At 30.9% G+C, this 22,477-nt stretch overlaps 1 protein-coding gene across 1 annotated transcript in view; it reads left to right on the top strand.

Moving 5' to 3' along the window:
- Positions 1–21,987, top strand: part of LOC142332160 (uncharacterized) — a 65,910-nt gene extending 43,923 nt beyond the window's left edge. The window contains exons 5-10 of the mRNA XM_075378433.1: positions 2,260–2,313; positions 4,986–5,120; positions 6,391–6,563; positions 13,412–13,569; positions 16,973–17,142; positions 21,901–21,987. Coding sequence (XP_075234548.1) covers positions 2,260–2,313; positions 4,986–5,120; positions 6,391–6,563; positions 13,412–13,569; positions 16,973–17,015 — 563 coding nt within the window. The 3' untranslated portion in view covers positions 17,016–17,142; positions 21,901–21,987. The remainder of the gene's footprint in view (positions 1–2,259; positions 2,314–4,985; positions 5,121–6,390; positions 6,564–13,411; positions 13,570–16,972; positions 17,143–21,900) is intronic.
- The last annotated feature ends 490 nt before the right edge of the window (positions 21,988–22,477 follow it).

Here is a 22,477-nt window from a genome sequence, read left to right as displayed (position 1 = left end):
GGTCTCTTTTACTAATAAAGAACTGAATGGTAGGTATGTTTCTGAGGAAAAAACAGTGAGTTTTCTTTAAAAAACAGTTGATTTTCTTAACCAAATTATGATGAAGCATGGACCTATCATTAAACTATAGAAAGTAAACACCAATCAATGGAGTGTATCATTCAGGGAACTCAACAATGGACACAAAGTGTAAAGAATAAGTGTGAGGAAAAATCTAAGGATACTATGAGCACAGTGAAAGTAATTGTATGTTTTCTTGGCTGAAAAAGCTTCTTTGACATTGATTTCATACAAAATAACCAAATAACAGATTCATTGTGAAAAACTTACATTGTCCAATAAAACAAACGATGTGATTTAACAGGTGACATTATTTTGATTCATGATAATACTTACCAATAAATGGTGCAAATCAACTGCAAAATGAGACAAATCATTTTTGATGCTATAATGAGCTCAAAACTGAATCAGAGTTGCTGATAAATTCACTGGTGGCTGAATGGTAGTCATTTCTATGATGATGGAATAGAGAAACAAATAATACAGTGTGATAAGAGGTAAAATTTAAATTTTGACTAGTTGGCAAAATTAACAAAAGTTTCATCAGGAGAGGTTTTCTAATATTTTTTAAATTCCTGCTGTTTTTACATTTATTACAGCTTACTCCCCCAGAGAGCCCATCTAGTTTATTTTGTTTAATGTATGTATGTATGTTTTGGGAACCAAAAAAAGATAATTATTTTCTGTAGGCAAGTGGTCAGGAGTGCTGCCTTCTCCTGCTAGATGTGTTTACTAGACACTACTCAGTTGGCCAGGTACATTCATGAGAAACCTCGCAGTGGACAGAGTGATTGTTTACTTAAGCCCCTCACAACACATGGCAATTTTGCGATGGCAAACTTTAAGGCAACATCAAATTCTGTTTCCTGTTAAAGAAAAGAGCGGCTGAAACAATTTCAGTGTTTTAGGAAGCATATATGGGAAGGAAACACTAAGCCAAGTAAGAATTTACTTGGCTAAATGTCACTTGAAGATGAACCCCATTCAGATCACTCTTCAATGTCCAGAACAAATGAAATTGTTCGAAACGTTTTTGATGCTGTCATATTTGATTGTCACTGAGCAATCAACAAATTGGAGGAAATAACTGGAATTTTCTGAAGTTCATGCCAAAGAATACTAACTGAAGATGTGAACATTAGAAGCATTGTGACAAAGTTTGTTCCACAACTACTTTCCAATGACTAGAGCTATCTGAACTGTCTGAAAGTGTGCCAAGAATTGAAAGAATAGGCACAAACTGAGGGTGACATTTTTGGTCAAGTGATTTTTTGTCAAAAGTCATAACAGGGGATGAATCTTGGTTTTATGGCTATGACCCTGAAACAAAGCAGCAGTCCAGCTAGTGGAAGATGGCTTTATTACTCCAATCAAAAAAAAGGCGCAGCAAGTGAAATTAAATGTGAAGTTAAATTTGTTTTTTCGAAGTTGTTCAAGATGAATTTGTTCCTCAATGCACCACAGTGAACCACCATTACTATCTGCAAGTGCCGAGATGATTGCGTGAGGAAAAAAGTTCTGAATTGTGGTGATTCTAGGGACTGGCTGCTTCATCATGACAACACACCTGTCCGCATAGCATTGAAAATTGAGCAGTTTTTGACAAAAAACAGCTTGAAAGCAGTTTCTTACTCCTCTTACTCACTCTGCCTAGCCCCCTCTAACTTCATATTCCCAAAATGAAGAAACCTAAAAGGAAAGTGTTTCAGGATGTAGAAGAGTTAAGAGAAAATCACTGGAGGCCCTTAACAGCATTAGTTCAGAAGAATATAAAAATGTTTCCAACAGAGAAAAACTATTGGGATAAGTGCATATCATTTTTACCTTTTGAAGTTGAGGCCAAGTTAAGGTTTAAAGAGCATTGATTTCTTACACTTAATTGTAAGTTTAAGGTTTAAAGGTAGAAGTTTCTAGGCTGTTATAAAATAAAAAAGTAATAATTTTAACTTTCTTTACGTTTTGAAATTATAGCAAAATTAAGATTTTATAAGTTCATAGATGCTGTAAAAATTAATATATTTTTTTAGAAATAGAAATAGAAATAGTACATTATTTTCTGTAATATTTAACACCTAAAAAATGGCCTCAAGGTTTTAAATTTTTTAAAGATATCTTACAATAAAAGTGCAGGATATATTTTGTCATAATGTTCTATTACATTTCATTCTTCATAATTCTAATCTATATATGTGTTTATAGGTTTGCGGCAGCAGAACATTCCTAAGAGGAAACTGGCTTGGGGTGGTATTGAAGGTAATTATTGTTTTTATATTATTTATTCATTTACTTTTTTTGTATTATTTGGTAAATTAATGTAATATCTTTTAATGCAGCAAACAAAAATTCGAAAGGTAAATTTCCTTTCACTGATTATCAGATGTGAATATTCCACTAAAGTTTGTAAGTAAGCTATAAGTGGTGCTATAAGTAGATACTCCATATTTTTTCAGTGGTAATAGTTGGGGGAGACTGATTTACTCCGATGATCTTTTTTGTAGAATAAAAAGGATTAAAGGAATAATTTTCTAGTAGATTAAAGTTATATCTTTCCACTTTTTTTGGCCAACATAGGACTCAAAGCCCTATTACATTAAAAAGTTTAAGTTTCTGTTGTTAAGGCTCTATCAATTATTAATGTTAACCAGTCATTAATAAAGGCATAAGGCATACAGTCTCATAAGTGATACAAAAGCTTGCTATACTTTTTCAGTAATAATTCATTTGTCTGGTCTCTCTGCAAATATTTGCTTATCATGATAGCACCCTTGGTTAAATTACTGTAAAACCTTCCTAAAATAGAAACCACTTGCTTATCAAAACATTTCTGCTTTTTTCAGTTTTCATGTTTAAAGACCTATTACAGTTGCACTCCAAAAATTTTCTATTAATATATAAATAGAGTATTCAGAAAAAGTATACTGAATTAGAAAATAACACATACTGTAAATACTATTAATCTATCTAGTATATTTATCTTCTAAAGATTTTCCTGGGTTGTGGAAGATAACTCAATTTACCACCATTGTATATGCTCACAATATTATATCTTCAATCAACAACAGTAGGTTATTCTACTAAAATGGAAACCAAGTAGTGGTTTGTTGCCCAATTTTGTCTACATTAATGGCCCTCAGTATAAATTTAATTCCATATGACACTTTTTTTTCAAGTATTCATAAGACAAAGAGTTCAATAAACAAAATTCAAAAGAAAATAGTATTTAGAAAGAAAGGGTGAATGAATTTTAAAAAATTACAATTTCTATATTTGGTAAATCACTAAACATCTTACGTAAATTGTAGGTAAAGAAATATTTAAGTATCTATTTCAGTAAAATATTATATTCAAAATTCATCCTAATTATGTTGAAGTAACTCAAAACAGCACATCTTATATAAAACCGTGTGTTGTACTTAACAGCAGGAAATGAGGTGAATTTTAGTAAACAGCTATCAGAAAAAGATAATTTTGAATTTATTTTATCTATTTGTAAAGGGTTCCATTTCCACTGTTATATTTGCTGTTGTATCAACATTCAAGTATCAGATTGAGGCTGGAATGTACGTATTTCTTGTTAAATTATGAATCATTTTAGAATATGTGAAATTTTGTACATTGTGAAATAATCAGTGCCCAGAATTCTTTCTGCTTTGTAATTTTCTGGTCCATTAAAAGGACACTCCACAAAAATTTTACTGTAATGCTTCTCAGAGGTACAAAAACTTGCTCACCTGTGTCAAAATCACATATAATTCCTAGGGGAGTAAGTATTTTAAACAAACTAAGGAGACTGAAATAAAATAATATTCAATTTTTGGTTTATATACTTTTTAATTCTATGAAGAACAGTAGGTAATTTTGATGTTGCTCTATTAATCTCTGTTCTACAAGAGCCTTTAACCTCAAAGTATTTAATCCTACATCTTTAGTTATCCATGTTGTATATTCTAGTTTTTTCCTTCCACAGTTATTTTTTCTCTTTATTATCAAATTAACCTTATCAGGAAATATGTAATGTATCAGTATGAAACTTGTTCTTATATGTCATTTATATATAGTCAGTTATTAGATAATAATAAAGTTAATAGTCTTGATATATGTTATTGTTTTCACTGAGCTGATTGTAAAGATACAAAAAAGGTGTTGCTTTATATAGTTTTCGACTTATAATGATTTTAAAATAAAAAATTACATATCCCCATAGCAACAAGGGTAATGTTTTGAATTTGTATTAATTCTCTTGTGTTTACATATTTTCTTTTTCATATAATCCATATCTAATGTTTATTATTCATTCTTAAATATACTTCATTGAAATTTATGTTAACTAATTTCAATTATTGAAATTGTAATGAAACATTAACATGATTAAATTACATTACATGAAATTAAACAAGTTTCTGAACTTTGTACGATATCAGCAAACATAACCTAACCTTCACTTCAGTCACTAAACTTATCTAATTAACCTTAAATGTTTAATCAACACGAGTCATAATTTTATACAATAACCAATTAGTTAGCCCGAAAATAATGTGTATTACATTTGTACAGCATTAAATTTCCAAAATTTTGGTGACAGTATGTGTAATTTACAAGGATGTAACTTCATGCTTATTATGATGCTCTATCTGAATCATTTCCATTAGAATAGAGTATATAAAAATATATAGATACTTGAATATTGTGTCTTATAATTAACTTTTATTCCCTTCTCATATGTTAAGAAAAAGTAAAAAATCCATTATTTTTACAAAAAAAAGTTAGCAAAATTAAAAAGCTACGCTAGAGCGACAATTTTTTCTTGTTTTTTATGATTAACACGATAACCATAACAACATATGCCAAGATTATTGACTTTTGAATGCGCACCATTCTAAATAATTACCAATCATTTTTTTTTTATAAGGTGTTAATTGTTTCAGGGTTGCAAGATTCATCAGCAGATATAAGGAAAGCGATTACTAAATTATCATCTGATGATGGGAACCATTCAGATCAATCTGATAGATCATCTGATCGATACAGTCCAACTACTGTTAACAATAATGATAGAAGTGGTAATTATTATTTCCTATGCGTAATTTGTTTGTCTGCATGCAAATTGAATGAATATATATATATATAAAACAAAAAAAAAAAACAAAAAAAAGCAGTTAATACCAAATTAAACTTGGTAGCATATTAAAGGCTTCAGTCAGAGTTACTTTCAATGAGAATACAGATGTTCACAGTCAGTCCTGTGGTAATTATGATGATGTTACTTCTAAGATTGAATATCACTTATATTTTGGAAAGCTTGGCATGCTGATTTATAACCAGGACTTGAAAATAAAAGGTAATAGTTTGCTCACTACTTTTCCTTGTAGGCCTGACTAGGGATGTTTGTTATTCTTAAAAGGTGGCTTCAATAGTATTGGGATGTAACCGCTGAAAAAAAAAAATTGACCTTGCAATGTGTTGATTGTAATTTCTTTTGTTGTCCTGTAACTCAAAATAGGTATTTATAAAAGTCAAATTAAAAATGGTTCATTTCTTACTTTAACAAAAAAGAAAAAAACAGTTATAGAAATTTGTTTGGCTTAGTTTTTTTTAAATACATTATCAAACCAATAATTTCATTTCATTCTGAATTTTTGATTGCAATCACTTTTTGGATCTTACTTGAAATTATTTCAGTGATTTATTTTTATTAAGTAATTAATTCATTTCAGCCATTTTGAAAATTTTTCATCTCTAATAAGACAGTTGTTTAAAAAAGAATAGCATCATTTTGCATTTTCATAATTTTCACTCTCACATTCTCTTTCTGTCACTTGTAAAACTTCATCATTGTTCAATTCAACATCATCTACTCATCAGTAGTTTTCTTTCTCTCTATTCTGCTTATAAATCACAAAAAAACCTCCAATATCTATTTCAGCTATTTTCTTCAGCAATGTCGTTTCAACATAGACAAATTCTTCTTTTTTTTTAACGGCCATAGTTTTTTCCAACAGACATGCAGTTTTTTTTTATTGCAACGGATATTTTATTTCATTCTATTTATTTCATTACTTTATTTTATACTCTATTTTTTATAACATGTTTGTGGATTTTCTTTCCATTTTATAGTTCCTGTAAAAGACAATTACTTTTTTCTTCTTTTTTTCTCATGTAAATTAAGGAACCATTGTAGTTTTATCATTTTGAAGTTTGGGAGATTGAAAATTTCATTCTGTTAGAAGAAATAACTGAAAATTGATATTGAATAAAACTTCTGCTTTAATATTCTGTATTGCTGGGTATTACAAAACAGTATTTTAAATATTTATTTATATAATTTTACAGCATTATCCAGCAATGTTGATACAATGATAAGATATCCACGTGTTCCTGGTATGAAACATTTTGGAGGTTCTACTGAGTTGTACCCAAATAACTCCAGTGTGTGTTCTAGTAGTGTTTCCTCTACTAGTATTAGTACTGTTGGAAGTAATGAGTCATCAAGAAGATCATCAAAGGTAAGAATTTTCCCTTATATACTTGCATTCACATGAATACATGCGTGTGCATGCGCGCGCACACACACACACACACACACACACACATACTCACACATGTATGAACGTGTGCATGTTTAGAAAAGTAATATCTTATTAAGATTTATGATATGAAAATATATATATATATATATATATATATATATATATATATAAATATATATATATATTTATATATATATATATATTTGTATTGTACACTCTGCAATAGATTATTTGTATAATTCCATCAAGCTGGAGTTAAAAATAAAAACGCTGCGGACAGAGTGCTCTCATGTCTCATGGAATTCACTCACATCTTTGGGATGTAAAAATAAAATATATCTTAATATTTTAAAAGTAGATGTATATAAATATTGTAACATTTTAAAACTTTTTACCTTACATAACAGGTTAAAATATAAGTATTATCTGTTAGACTAAATCAGTTCTCCCAGTTTAAGGTTTATTATTCTGAAAGTTAAAAATTATTTTTAATTTTATGTATTTACTTTTTTTAATAATTATATTTTATGTTAGTAGTTTTTATTATTTTCAATGTTTTTAATGTTACATTTATTTAAAATTAAATAATCTGTTGGTCAGCCATCCATGTCACCAATTTTTAATGGTGTGCCATAACTTACTTAAGAGTTTTGCAGTAGACTTCTACATTTATAGTCGTTCCACGTGGCATGAAATCAATCAGCAGTATGCCAAACCGATCCCAAAAGACTGGCCATCAGTTTGCGTTCAAATGGCTGTGGCCTGACCTTTGTTGGTTGGTTAGTGATTGAGGATGACGCCATTCATTTGACTGCCATTTTCTCTCTAGCATGTAATACGAAATCCATGTTTCATTGCCGGTAACAATTGAATTAAGAAACTCATCATCTTTCTCTGTGTAGTGCATCAAAAATTCCAAAGTAGATCCCATTCGTATTTTTTTTGTGATGTTTCGTTAAGACATGCAGCACCCGGCATACACAAACCTTTCTGAAGCCTAAATAGTCATGAACAATGCGACCAATAACAGTTTTTGAAACATCAGGAAAAAGAAGGGCCAGGTCGGAAATCGTTGTGCGAAAATCTTTTCTGATTTCATCATCGATGCATTTCAACAAGTCCTCTGTGATTATCGGGGGCCTCCCCAAACGTTCTTCATTGTGCACATTAATTCTGTTATTTCTAAACCTTTCACACCATTTTTGGACATTTCTTTCATTCATTACATTATCACCGTACAACAGCAACCATGCCTATGAATTTTAACCTGCTTAAAGTTTTGGTGGTGTAAAAAACGTATGACTCCACCGGTGTGAATATTTCACTCCATCAGTGAAATATGTGGAGCAACATCACTTTTACTATTCGCTTTAAAACGTAATAACTCACACTTACAGACAATAATGCATTTTGTATATTACTAGCGTGGCCATGAACGATACAGATTCGCCAACCTTAAAAGAGAAATTTCCCAGCGGTCTTTACTTTAGTGATATCCTTCATAAATATATGAAGACACTAAATATATAAAACAACTTAAAATAAATCACAGTTCAGAAGGCATTGATAAAAATTATTTGAGCACATAATTTATATATATATATTGAACGGAGACGCAGAAAATTCAGGATTTATTTTTTAATTTTATTTTTAATAAATTGGTGGAAAGATTTTTTGAAAGGCTCTCATAAGCCGAATTATTGTGTTGAAATACTTGAAAAACAGTTCTGTTTTCTAGGCAGTAAATATGGATATTGTTGTTTTTTAAGTATAAGAGACTATTCTTTTTAGCAAAGAGTCATGTTCATAAATATAAACAAATTGACAAGTTAACATTTTTGCTTTTCTAAATGTCTGTATGTATTTGTTGGGTGCCAAATAAATGACAACAGCCCATTTTTGTATTGTGGAAACTAATTCTGACTTTACGAGGAAGCCCATCATATGATATTATATCTTAGATGAGATTGTGCGAAGGCATAATAAATATTTCATAAAGTGACAGCTTAGCATTTTATTAAATTGCTTCAAAGCAAAACAGTGCAGTTTGATTTTGTTGCCAGTAGGACCAATTTGATCAGCCCAAGAGAATTTGGAGTGGCACCCTGGTTGTTGATGTGAGTAATGAGGAACAGTACTAAAAACAGCTAGCCCATAAGTATATAGGGAAACACGGAGTAGTAGTGGAGAGCCCCATAAGACGCTTAATTTCATCTTTTGCCCTGATTTGGCTGACGTAGCGAGGTTGTTGGTACATCCTTGCTAGTTCTAACATTTTCTAGTCCAACTGTTCCTGACCTTATAAAAGTTGGTTAGCTTTTTGTCAATATGTGACCATACATACCAAACCCCAGATGCTGCTTCCAGTGTCAGGGTTTTGGTCACACCAAAATTGGTTGCACAAAGGAACAAGTTTGTGCACATAGTGGTTGTACAAGACTGAATGACATCACATGCACCGAGGCAGAAAAATGTATAAATTGTAAAGTTCCACACTTTGCAAGGTCTCGAGAATGCCCAATTTATAAAGAAGATAAAACCATTTTGAAAATTTGTATTGTGCAGAAAGTGTCCTTCCCTTTGGTACATTGAGAATACAGGAAATCACTCGGCATGAGGAACCTTAACAACCTGGTATTAATTTTGTACAGGTTATCTCTAACAACTTACAAAAAGAGAAGTAATGCATATTGTGAAACCAAATTGGTTGGAGCTGTGTTAGAACAAGTCCCTTACGGCTGCTGTTACAGCATTAAGAAGGTAACTTCTACTAGAAAAACGATGGTGGTTTATCTAAATCTACTTCAGTTCTTATACCATCACATAAAGTTCCTGCTGCACCAATTATGCAGCAAACAACTGAGATCCCTGTGATGGGATCTATTAAAACATTACCCCTGGTACAACATCCATCCTCCCAGGCTTCCAAATCCCCTCCACCATTTTGAGATTTCTACGAGGATATGGTGGCGGATGAAGTGCCCAAAGAAGCAAAGCATTTCTTAAAGGCCATAAAATCCAAAAAGAAAAATCAGATAGTATTTGATAAGAAATCTGCACCATTATTTATGCATCCAGAGTTCATATATATAATAAGGAAAAAAGAATTTCCTATGGCTATGAATATTATTCAGTGAAATATTTGTAGTTTCCTTTCTTGCTGTGAGAATATTAAAATCCTAATAAAGGAAAAAATCCTTTAATAATGTGTCTGCAGGATATTCGCCTTCATCCACAGGATGATGTATCTTTTTGCAGTTATGTTTGCAAAAGATGCAAGCATCAAACTGAGGGTAGAGAACTTGAAGGTATGGCTATTTTCCTGAAGGAAATCATATTGGTTGCTCATATTTCGCTAGTGGCAAACATCCCTGCTGTTTCTGTCAAAATATTGACGCCATTTAAAATGAATATCTGCAGCTTATATTGTCCACCAAGAAATCCGCTACTGGCAAGGAACAGAGGGGGTGGTGTAGTGACCGGACACGCTATGTTGGCGGGATCTTCTCTCCTCGGGGGGGAATCGAGATGTCCATCAAGAAATGTCCGGGCGAGGCCTACAGCGAAGGCAAAAGCTGAGTTTATAAACCACTGATGTCAATGTCTACAGAGGCATTTACATTGGTGACATCCCAACGAGGCCAGGCTTATTACTATAAGATGTAAAAAGACAACGCTAGGTGTCTTCCCTTACGGGGTTGGGACATCCACCAAGTACCAATATCATGACGATAATCTGTCCAGTCTGTATTCTCTGATTTCTTTACCCTGCCTTATAAATTGGTAATTTCAATGCCCATCACTATTCATGGGGTTCATCGTCATGTTCTTTCCAAGGTACTATAATTGATCAACTGAGACAGAACTTAGATTTCTGCTTATTGAATGATTTGTCATAAACATTTGTATCATCTTCATCAGGTACATTTTCTTGCATCGATCTCTCATGTTCAGCAAACCTACTCCCACGCCTTACCTGGCGCATTTCCAAAAATTTCTTACAGATCGGTTGTTATCTCAGCCCATGGTAATGATTTGCCTCAGAGTCAGCCATACAGATGGTAGTTTGGAAAGCAGACTGGCGAAAGGATTCCTTTTGCCAGCACAACAAGAGTGGTAGCGCGATCCATAAATTAGCAAAGTTTACATACCTGATAGTCAGTAGCACATATGAATTTGTCCCTTTGGAAAGCCAAGGCAGTCTGCTGTTCCTTGGTGGGATAAAGACTACAGGAATGCACAAGGGATCGTCACAGGGCTTTACATAATTTCAGTTGAAGACCCCGTGAGTGAATTACTCTGTGCTTTCTGCAATGAGAGGACTGTTTGTAGTCAAGTGTTTCAGTGTACTAAATCAAAATCATGGATGAATGATATCAATACCATTTCTCAGACAACTCCATCATAGGTTTTGCTATACAGGTCATGTATAGCTTAGGAGAGTCCCCACAGCCAGTTGGACTTGAAAACAACGGCATCATTGTAATAATGCCAATGGATGTGGTGAACACCATTTGGAAATATGGTAATAGCAATTTCACTTACATCATATTTTATCAGATATTTATATTTGATTTGTCAGATTTAAGTTGCAGGTAGAAAGTGGTCCCATTTGTTGCTGGAGATTTTGAAAATGAATTAAACATTTTTTTTTTTTTCATGTGTTAATGTATGCCTTGAATAATTCCCGTGACCCTGGAAATGATAATATCAAGCTAAGTATGGTATCTCAACTCCTGGATACTGCATTACATCTTTAGCATATCTATAACAGAATATTCTCTCATGTTTTCTCCTGAAAATATGAAATGCATTTGTTTTTCACATTTGAGGGAACGAGTTGACCCTCAACTGTTTTTAAATGGTGTACCATTTGAGACATGCGTGCAAATTAATTTCGTGGAAGTGGTTTGACCAACGAGTAACTTAGGTATTGCATTTGAAGGAGTTTAAACATTTAAAATTACAAGGTTAAATTTAAAGTAAAAATGTCTAAAATGCTGGACAGTCTGAGAGTTCTTTTCAATACTTGTTGGGGAACTGATCATGTATGCATGTTGCACTTCTACTGAGTTCTGGTCCATTCCTGGTTAGACTACGGCTGCTTGGCTAAATCATTGGCATTGGCCACCATTCTAAAGATGCTCGATGCAGTCCACCTCTCATTCATCTGTCTGGCTTCAGGTGCATTTTATTCAAGCCTTGTGGTAGGTCTAGTTGTGGACAGTGGTAAGCCACTGTAATAAAATAAATAAAAATTTGGAATAAATAAGCCAAATTATCTACTTCTGTGTAGCTTGCATTATGTGCAACCAAATCATCCTACTTTTGATTTTCTGCAATGCACATCTTAATCGATATCGGGAATATGCGAGATCTACTGCTCTGCTAGGCATCAGAGCTCAGCACCTTCTCTTAGCTCTAAATATACAGTTACCTCCAGTTCCTCCTGTTACACAACATTACCACCTCCCTTGGCGGTCTGCTTGTAAATTATTGCTTTAGTCTTGGTCATTATGAAAAAAATGACACAAATCTGGTTATCTTACAAAAAACCTTTTTGAATATTGCAGATAGCACGAATTCAGATGTTATAATTTATACAGATGGCTCTAGCCACAATAATTCTGTTAGTTGTACTTTTGTGGTTGACGGTTGACATACATGTTTGGCCTTCCCAGTATCACCAGTGTTTTCTTTACGGAGGTGTTTGCAGTTAACAAGGCCTTAAATATATTTAGCTCAACATTCTGATACATACTTGTCTGTACAGGTTCCATCCATTAGTGAGTGATATATACTCCAGACACCCTGTTGTTTGTGACATACAGTCTGTCATATCTGAAATGACTCATCGAATACAACTATGAGCTTCTGCTGGATTCCCAGCCGTATTGGAATTTCAGGCAATGAGTGTGCAGCAAAAGAGGCTTCTTTGCAGCCTTCTTTCACTAATTACATTGTTTCAAATGATCTTTCTTTTTTATGAAGAGTGGTTTTTGATGAGTGACTGAGTGAATGGATTGCTACAATCTAATAATAAACTTTGATTAGTTAAGGACACTATGTAACCCTGGAGTTCTTTATCTAAGAATAACCATTGTTAGGAGGTTATTATTTGCTGTTTGTGAATAGTGCACACTAGGCTCACTCATGGATATTTGATGACTCAGACTGATTCACCTGCTTGTGTTCGTTGCAATTGCCAACCAACAGTATATATTACATACTAGTGGACTGTGTTTGTTATGCAACATTGCATCAGAGATGTAAATTCGAGACTAACTTCAAAAATATTTTAGGGAACAATTTGACTATGTTGTTGAATGTCTTGTGATTTCTTAAGGTTTTACATCTGGGTTCAAAAATTTGATTGTTCCTACAGTCTTTTCGTCTATTTATGTCGTTTGGTGTATAAATATATATATATATATATATTTATTTGTGTATATATAAATATATATATATATATATTTGTGTATGTATATTTTTTATTTAAAAAAACTCCCTGAAATTTCACATTTGGACAAAAAAATTTTTTTTTGTTTGGAAAACAAAACAAGCAGGATTTTTTTTGCCAACAAAAAAAATCCTGCTTTGTTGCAGCAACAAATGGTTAGTGGCATAGATTATACAAATGTAGAGCTGCACTAATGTAGCTTTACTAACAGTTAAATGTATTTGCTATCATTCTGCTTAATAACATGAGTTTTATATAAAAATAAGTTATAAGACTAGTACACTTCTAAACATTTTCATTCGTGTCCTACTGATGTAAATCTAGAAGAAATAATGCAATTTTATTTTTGTTTATCCATTATTAGATGTCAGGTTTGCGTCCTCCAACAATGTTTAATCGAACCGCAGTTCAACAAACACCAGCATGTGCTCCAGCTCAATCAGGTCTTGCTCGGCCTTCTGGTATTCGACCACCTAGTGTTATACCTCGTCCTGTATCACGTTTGCCAGCACCAAAAGTTAGGTAATATTTTTGAAGCCTGTATAATAAAAATTATTAATTACAAATTAAAAATGTAATGTCAATCAATCTGGTCATTATTTATAAGGTGGATGTTGATAGTTACAATTTTTTTAAAGAATTTTAGGCTGTTTTTTCCCAAGTTGATGTAAAAGGAGGTACTTTTACATTAACTGAAATTAAAGCTTAACATGATGTGTGTTATCTTAGATAAAATTGTGGTCGCATTAGCCGTTTGTTGTTGAAGGATAGTTTTTTTTTCAGTCAGCACGCATTTTGCCACGGTTATTATTCAAAATTACGTGTAAATAGTGAATATACTTTGCTCTGGCTTTGATTTAGCATAGATCGTATAGGCCTATGCTCAATGATGACTAAGTTATAGAAAAAATTAAATTTGATAATAAATACATAATTCAATTTTTGTCAGATGGTGTATTTTAAATAGAATTACAGCATGTTTTTGTAATATTATTAATTTTTAAAGATAAAAATGGAAAAAATTTATGAAAAAGTAAAAAATAATTTTTCATGAATGATTAAATAGTTTTCATCACAAAGAAATGTAAATAAACTAATTATTGAATTTTTTATTTTTTTGTTTGGCTTTATCATAGTAAGAAAGTGTTATTTATAGTTATAGTTATTTAAAAACAAACATTACTTATGTTTTTTCTTTTCTAAATAGAAATTCATGATTATTTATTTATATTTTGTATAAATACTAATAAAACACTGATTTACCATTCCAAAAGGAAGAAAATTTTGCTTTTTATAGTAATTTTTTAATTATAAATAATCAAATCTAATTTGCTTTTAAATGATATAATGTGTAAAATTGTGTTTTGAACTTTAGTAAAATATAAATGTTAATAATGTAAAGCACTGGCCTCAATAAGGTATGTACTTAGATGTTGCTGTAGGAGTACTATAAGAGATACATATCCAACTAGCCATCAGATTCAGAGATTTTAGCTATTACAACAATATTACTTAAAATATAAAAGCCCCCCCCCCCCCTACAATATAGATGAGCAAGTAAGTATTCTTAATCTTTTTCTTTTTTTTATAAATTAATATGTATTTAAATATTTTTATTTTTAAATATTTCATTTTGCATATTCAGATTTTTGTCATTTTGCTTGGAATAAAATAACTTTTTAAAATATCTTTCTAATTTGGAACCCTAATTTCTCATGGCTGTTTTTTTTTCTTATCACATGAATAACAATTTACATTTATATGCAAATGCAGAATGTATCACAACATTGTCCCAAGACTTAATAACTTATTCTACTCATGAAAATAATGAAAAAAATTCATATAAACATGTCCTATGGCTAGTGAAAAATTTCACTCAGATTTCATTTACCATGTTGAAATGAGGTCTCATTGAAATTTTTAGGATGACAGAAATACAATAAATTATTTGAAAAATTATTATTTCAAAGTTGGCAATAAAATATTATTTATTTACAAAGAAAATATCTCATATTATTTACAAACAGAATAATATACTTACATTATTCATGGGTGAGTTTAATGGTAATTTTTTTTAGGTGAGAAACATTTTTGTGTTATCATCGCCTGGAAAACAAAAATATGAAATATAAAATCTAATAAGAACAACAAAATAAAAACTTAAAATAGAAATTCAAAAACAAAATTAAAACTCAAACTAAAATACTAAAAGCAAACACAAAATAAAAAACTTAAACTAAAATGTTAAATATAAAAATATACAACTACCATACAAAAAAGAAAAATTTAAGTACTATTAAAACGTATGTAAAATACTAATTACTAAGTATGTAAATACTAATACTTCTGAAATAAAAATACCCAGTCCGGAACTTCTTTATTTATTGCCCAGGATTTGACAAAAATTCCTGGGCAATTTAAATTTACAACGCAAGGTCGCACAACGTACCAATCCACATAGAGGTGGCAGACAGTCAACTGGCACTTGCATTGTACGCATATCTATGCATTTTCTGCTTACATCAGGTACCTCTGAGTAGCTCTCATACGCCTATCTGCGAGAGTAATGGTGATGCTATAACTGCTGCAATAGAATATGAAATACATTTTCCAAATCCCCAAACGAATTAGTATAGCTTTTTGCAATCTTTGGGAAACAGATGGTTTATCTAGTATTTGTACCAGCTAAGCAGATTAGAATTTTGCATTCAATGGTTTTGGAGGACACTTAAACAAAACAAGTTTTTCCTTATCATAAACAGCCAATTCAACTCTACACTCAGGAGACAATCCGCTTTGCTTGGAGTTCTGCAACTGGTGGAATACAAATCAATGATTTTACAAGTATGTTTTGTTTACCGTCGAGGCAAATTTCACTTGAGATGGCATAACTTACTCAACGAGCAAACATGGGCAGAAGTAGATCCTCATGAAACAGAGCAAGACAATTTTCGACACCGATTTAGCATCAATGTGCGGTACAGCCTTCTTCACAATCAGCTGTTTGGACCGTTCATATTACATGACCACTTAAATGCTGAGGTCTACTTGCACTTTGTTCAAGAAGAATTACTGCAGCTACTTGAAGATGTTCCTCTAGTGCCGACATGTAAAGTGTACTTCCAGCACAATGACGCACCTCCCCACTTCTCTTGTGCTGTTTCCACTCACTTAAATCATTTTTATGAGAAATGGATTGGTTGTGAAGGTCTACATTCCTGGCCACCAAGATCACCTGATCCTAACACCTTCACATTTTTGCATCTGGGAATGGATGAAAAATATTGTATACAAAACAAAAATACATTTTCATAAGTAATTAATTGTCCATATTATGGATTTGGCTGATCAGCTTAAGAAGAACTAAACAGAACAACAAAAGCAGTACAGGAGCATGCCAAGAAATGTGTTGAAAATGGCGGTCTCATTTTTGAATATTATTATAAACTGGTACGTAAACTAGTCGTAATCGCAAATGAAGTATTTTAGGTCATATGATTATATGAATTTTTTCTTTTATTTTCAGGAGTACAATAGGCTATGAAAGTCTTAAAAAACTTTGTGATACATTCTGTATATAAAAAGTGTAATGTTTAAATATTTTAGAAAAAATGATTTTTTTTTATAGTATTGCAGAAGTGCTTTGTACCTTATCTAATGTCTTTTTTAAATCAATAAAACACAAATAGATGTTAACATTTAGGCAGTTTTAAAAAGATATTTTACTCACAAATCTAATTTTCCCCCAACATTTTAGTCATTTCTAATTCTTTATTTGTAATGCTTATTATAGATAGATTCATTGTAACTATCTTAATTTTCAGCTATTCCATATTAGAAGTGACATTTACTGGTTCCATTTTACATGTTACTTTGTTTTTTGTCTGTATAATTTATTTTATAATGATATTTGTATCTATTTCAGAAGTGGTCTACCAAAACTGAATGCTCGAGGAGGACGTCATTGACCTACTGTTCTCATTGTTTTTATTGTTTTCACTGAAGTGCCTTAAAGTTTATCTTAATCTCTCTTTTCCTTCTCATCCCTTCTAACTTTTTTTTTTCTTGTTATGATCTACGCACAAATTGTAACTGGTTAGTATTTATTCTGTATATTTATTTATAATATTAACAATTATAATGTCAGCTTAATATTACACTTAATATTAATATTTATAATTCACACTTCTTTTCAGTATAATAATGTTGTTAGCTTCTTTTTTTCATGTTTTGAAAGAATTATAATAATTCTGTGGTAATTTAGAAGTTTGTAGTTTGCTGAAGTTGTTCAAAGTAGTAAAACAGGTTTAGTATATTAATTCATTCAGGTGATTATTAATTCATTCAGTATGTAATTAAACAGTGTTAATCAGGATAACTTGTTACTGTAATATATCAATTTTGTTAAGAATCTTATTATGCTAATGTTACAATAAATTTTTTGTAAATTAGCATTTATGATTTATTTTTATTGGAAAATGAAACGCTAACTTTTCATTTCTGTGACTGAATTATATTCTTTTATTGTTCTTCCTGGTCATTGTTATTCCTGAAAAGAAAAAACATAGCCTTATATTGATGACATTGATCTTTTAGAGAAGTTCAAAGAAGGCAGTTAATATGTTCATTTTCAGTTAAGCAATTTTAAGAAAAGGTAAAATATAAAAGAACAAATATATGTTGCACAGTATGGCTTGTGAGTGACATTTACAAGCGAGTGGACATTTATATATTATTAGTAAAGTTAATTAAGCTGAATGCATTCATCTTCATTCGTTAACTGTGAGTGATTTGTGAGATTAATTCTTGATACTTTAAAAAGGCTTTAGTCTATTCAGTCATCAGTTATTAAATCTAATAACTACTAATAATATCTACTAATTGATGATGCAGGATCCTGTGAAAGTCAACTTTTGGTATTAGTTTATTTTAGGTTTTCTGTTACTGTGTTTTCATGGTTAAGTTTTATTTTTTGAATATATATATATATATATATATATATTATCTATTAAATCCAAATAATTCATTAATATATTGACCACTGCGCTATAAAATGTAATATTAAATGAAGTTTAAACCACCAAAACACAGTTATCAGATATACTATTAATTCCAACAATCAGTTTCACTTATCCCTTTTCTTCAGTTTGTATTTAATTCTATAATTACATTAAAATAAATTTTTATAATTTATAGTTTGAATTTTGAAGTTATGGACAAATATGCAAATTCTACTGTGCAGTATTGGAATGATGTAATACTTAAAAGGTCATATTTTCTTTTGTTCTAATGTCATTACTACCAACCATTAGATTGTATTTTAATTAAATCATGATCTTCAAATATGATTTGGTGGTTCATTTGGTACTATGTTTGCATTCTAACAAATGGTCAGCTACATTATATGTGGTGTAGCTAAGAAAAAACTGGACTGATGATCTACAGATAAACAGTGCATGCATGAAGTTCAAACGGCATGTGGGCTGGTTACATGATATCCCCTCTCTTCATTCCTGCCCCCAGAGTCAACCGCGGACCCCTTAGTTGATCCATGGCCTTTGTTCTTATCGGATCTTGTATTGCATCTGAAGCCTGTAGGAAAAATGTTAAGTGTTTTAAAAGAATAATATGTTAATGTACAATTTCTTGTGAAACTAAGAAAATCTGCCACAGAAACTCATTCTTTGTTAAAAGTTGTATACAGTGATGAATTTTTATTATGCACTCAGGTTTTTGAGTGGTTTAAACAGTTCAAAGAGATTGAAGATGACCCACGTTCAGGACGACCATGTTTTTCGACATCGGTGGGGTTGTGTTCATAAATTCGGTACCTGAAGGTCAAACAGATTCAGTAATACTATGTTGAGGTCCTAACTACTCTCTGTGAACAAGTAAGAAGAAAGCGACCTGAATTGAGGAAAAACAAATCGTGGATTCTTCATCAGGACAATGCCCCAGCCCATATTGCATTGTCTGCCAGTATGTTTTCGGCCAAGCATTGGATCCCTGTGTTGGAACATCCATCCACCCTATTCACCAGACCTTGCCCCATGTGACCTTTTTTTCTGTTCCCCAAGGGGAAATCAGTAGGGAAAGGAATGAGATTTGAGACAGTTGAAGCTGTGAAAGACAAAGCGACAGAGACTACAAACATACTTTCTGAAATTTTTTTTTTTTTAGTTTTATGAGAATCAACTGCTATTGTCATTAGCACATTGGAAATTTTTAGCTTATATCATGCCTGACCAGGATTCAAACCTGGAACCTCGGGATGAAAGACAGAGATGCTACCACTCCGCCACAGAGATCAAAACTTTCTGAAAATAACTTCCAACACTGCCTTTTGACCAATGGAAAATTTGCATGGAATGATGGAGGGGAGTATACTGAAAGGGATAGTGTTAAAATTGTGAAGAATTAAAAATGACGGTTTTTATATCATTAATCCATTTTTTTTAGCCACACCTCATATTATTTTCTTTTCTTTTTTTGGTTTTTGCTGTGTAATGTTCTGTTTTTTTTTTTTAAATGACTGTTGGTTTTACCAAGATAAATATTTTTATATTTATTGCTTTAATTTATATATTCATCCTAAATCCTGTTTATTATTTATATTGTTTTTTTTTTTAATATTTTGTAATGGTTATTTGGTTTATATGCTTTTTTATATTTATTTGTATCATATGCATAGTAATTTTATTTCTATATTTTTTTATTTGTGTAATTGTATTTTTGGTGAAAACTATATTAATTTTTAATGTGTTCTATTTTTACCTTATTATTGGACAGTAGAATTTATGTATTCATTAATAATAATTTCAAAATTGATAAAATATTAACACTTTTGACTAAGTGAAAATTTACCAATTATAAAAATTTGTTTTAATGTAATTATAGAATTAAGTACCAACTGAAGATGCAGGATCCCATGAAAATTGATTCTTGGAATTAATATGGTAAGTTTAACTTATGTATTTAGTGTGTTTTGGTGGTTTATATTTCATGTAATATTAATTATATGTTTTTATTATTCTTGTGTGTGCTTGCATAAATTTGTTTATATGTATACATTTCAAAAAAAATATATAGGTATACAAGATTAAGAATGAAGCAAAGAGAAAATAGACTTTTTAATGAAAACTATGTCTACAAAATATTAAAATTTTTTGTTATTCTTAGAAACCTTTTTCATAAAACTATTATCATTTTATTTCTAAAAAGAAAATTGTTAAATGCATATAAAATAATTTTTAGATGAATTTTGTTATGGAAAATTTCAGTTTTAAGTAAAAACTCTTCATAAATCAATTTTCTTTATAAAATCTTATGTTAAATATCAGTAGGCCTACATTTTTTTCTTGAACTTCTTTCAGTTTCAAGAATTTCATGACACCAGCAGTCTTTTGTATTGTTTCACCTCGCAATCCCATACTGGCCAGACTACTGACATCGCACTGTCTAGTCATATTTATGGATTTAATTTACATCATATTATGGAAAATGCCCTTTATAATGATATTTACAGAGAGTTTGGCTTACAGATTAATAAATTGTACTTTTTTTCATTGGAGAAATTAGTTTGTCAGTTAAACAGTGTACTATCATTGAAGATGCACTACAAAATTATAATTCTGATCAATTCATAGAAAATTGCCATATATTATACTTCAATGTCAACTTCTTGCAGCTGGATGGAAAGCTAGTCGGCCAGCTAAAAATCAGCTTTTTAACCCCAGCAATGAGCAAAAAAAAGACTGTTGTGGGCCAGCATATGCTAACTCGACCAAAGAAGACTGGAAAAATGTTATGTTTTTCGATCAGTCATTTGTATGTTCAAAGGCAAAGGGTTCCACACATTAACAAAGCATCAAATAAGAATATATCACCAGCTCGTATCCAATAATCAGTCAAAAAACATCCCCAGAAAAAAATGTTTTGGGGGTTTTTCCACATTTGAAGGCGTTGTTCATTACTTCCAGTAGAAGATGTATTGAAAAGTGATGGATGTATCAAGATTCTGAAAGAAAGGGTTGTGACAACTTCAAAACAAATTCTTCCAAGGCAATGAATCGCATGTTCCAACAAGATTTGGTGCCATACTACCAAAAAAGTGGAAAAACTTTTCAAAGAATGAAGCATGTAATTGCTCCTGCGGCCATGCAACTCTCCAGAGTTAAACCCAATGAAAAGTTTTGAGCAATAGTCAAAAAATGAATTCTACCACAAAAATTGACTTCATTAAAAAAATAGTATCAGTATGGTTTAATGATGAAGAAATCAAGAAAAATGTATCGTATAATTGTTGAATCAATACCAAATAGTCTGTGTTAGTGAAAATAAAGGCCGACATATTAATTATAAGATAATTTTACAAGTATGATCTTTTTTCTAAAATTACTTTTTACTAATTACTTTTATGTGTTCAGATTAATTTGCACACCACTGTAAATGTGTGCAATTACAGAAATTCTATTTTATAAGAAGTTTGAAATTTCCAACTACGAATGGTCATTTGTATAGTATAGTTATATGGTAATCTTGTAAAACTTATAAGAAAAACACAACTGAAACCTGTTTTTTTATTGCTACTCACATTTTTGCGGTAGCACCAAAAATTATAGAATTTACAAAAGCATTTTCATGAATTTATATAATTTAAATGATATGTAATTAATTTGTAGAATTTATTAGTTCCATATCGTGTTCTAACATTACAGTCAAATTAGCAGGTTGGCTGAATTAATATTCAACAGTCGATTTGTTAATTAAATATTTATTTGCTTTAAATATTATCAGTAGTAGAATGGCCTTGCTAACTCTTCAGTACGATAATTAGTGATTTATTTGTTTTAGGGGTACCTGAAACATATAATTTTAACAAATTCTTACTGAGCTGAGAAAACATAATTAATGAGGCTGCTCAGTCCAATATAATTTAACACATTCTAAACAAATTCTACTTGAAATTAGAGTGTTGCCATACTAAAGAAAGGAAACTAAACATTTATTGTAAGAAAGTGAGTTTCCTAAATGTATTTCTTTTTAGATAAATAAAAGATATTTCTTTTAATAAATTTAAACCTTTGGTATAATTTTTTAAATTAAGTATTTTCTTGTACTGCTTCTAATAAAGAATATTAAGAACTGATCCTCAGTAATGTATAATTTAATTTTACATTGTTGCAAATTAAATGTTTAATTATTTATATCATTGCTGAATTATTAAATAAAGTGTGCTGAGTGATGTTGTGACTTGTTTTACCATGACTATTAACTGTAAGCACATAGAATACAAAGTCTTTAAATGAAATGTTGTAAGATAAATTAAATTTCTTCAACACATTCATTTCCATGTATCATTTGTTGAACAGTTTCTTTTTTCAATTACTGAAAAAAGAATACTTGTAATTACTTATGAGTAATTACTGAG

This window comes from Lycorma delicatula, chromosome 11 (genome assembly GCF_047948215.1).
Source record: "Lycorma delicatula isolate Av1 chromosome 11, ASM4794821v1, whole genome shotgun sequence".
Lineage (NCBI taxonomy): Eukaryota > Metazoa > Arthropoda > Insecta > Hemiptera > Fulgoridae > Lycorma > Lycorma delicatula.
The sequence above is the reverse complement of the archived record's forward strand: the minus strand, read 5'-3'. Positions and strand labels throughout refer to the sequence as shown.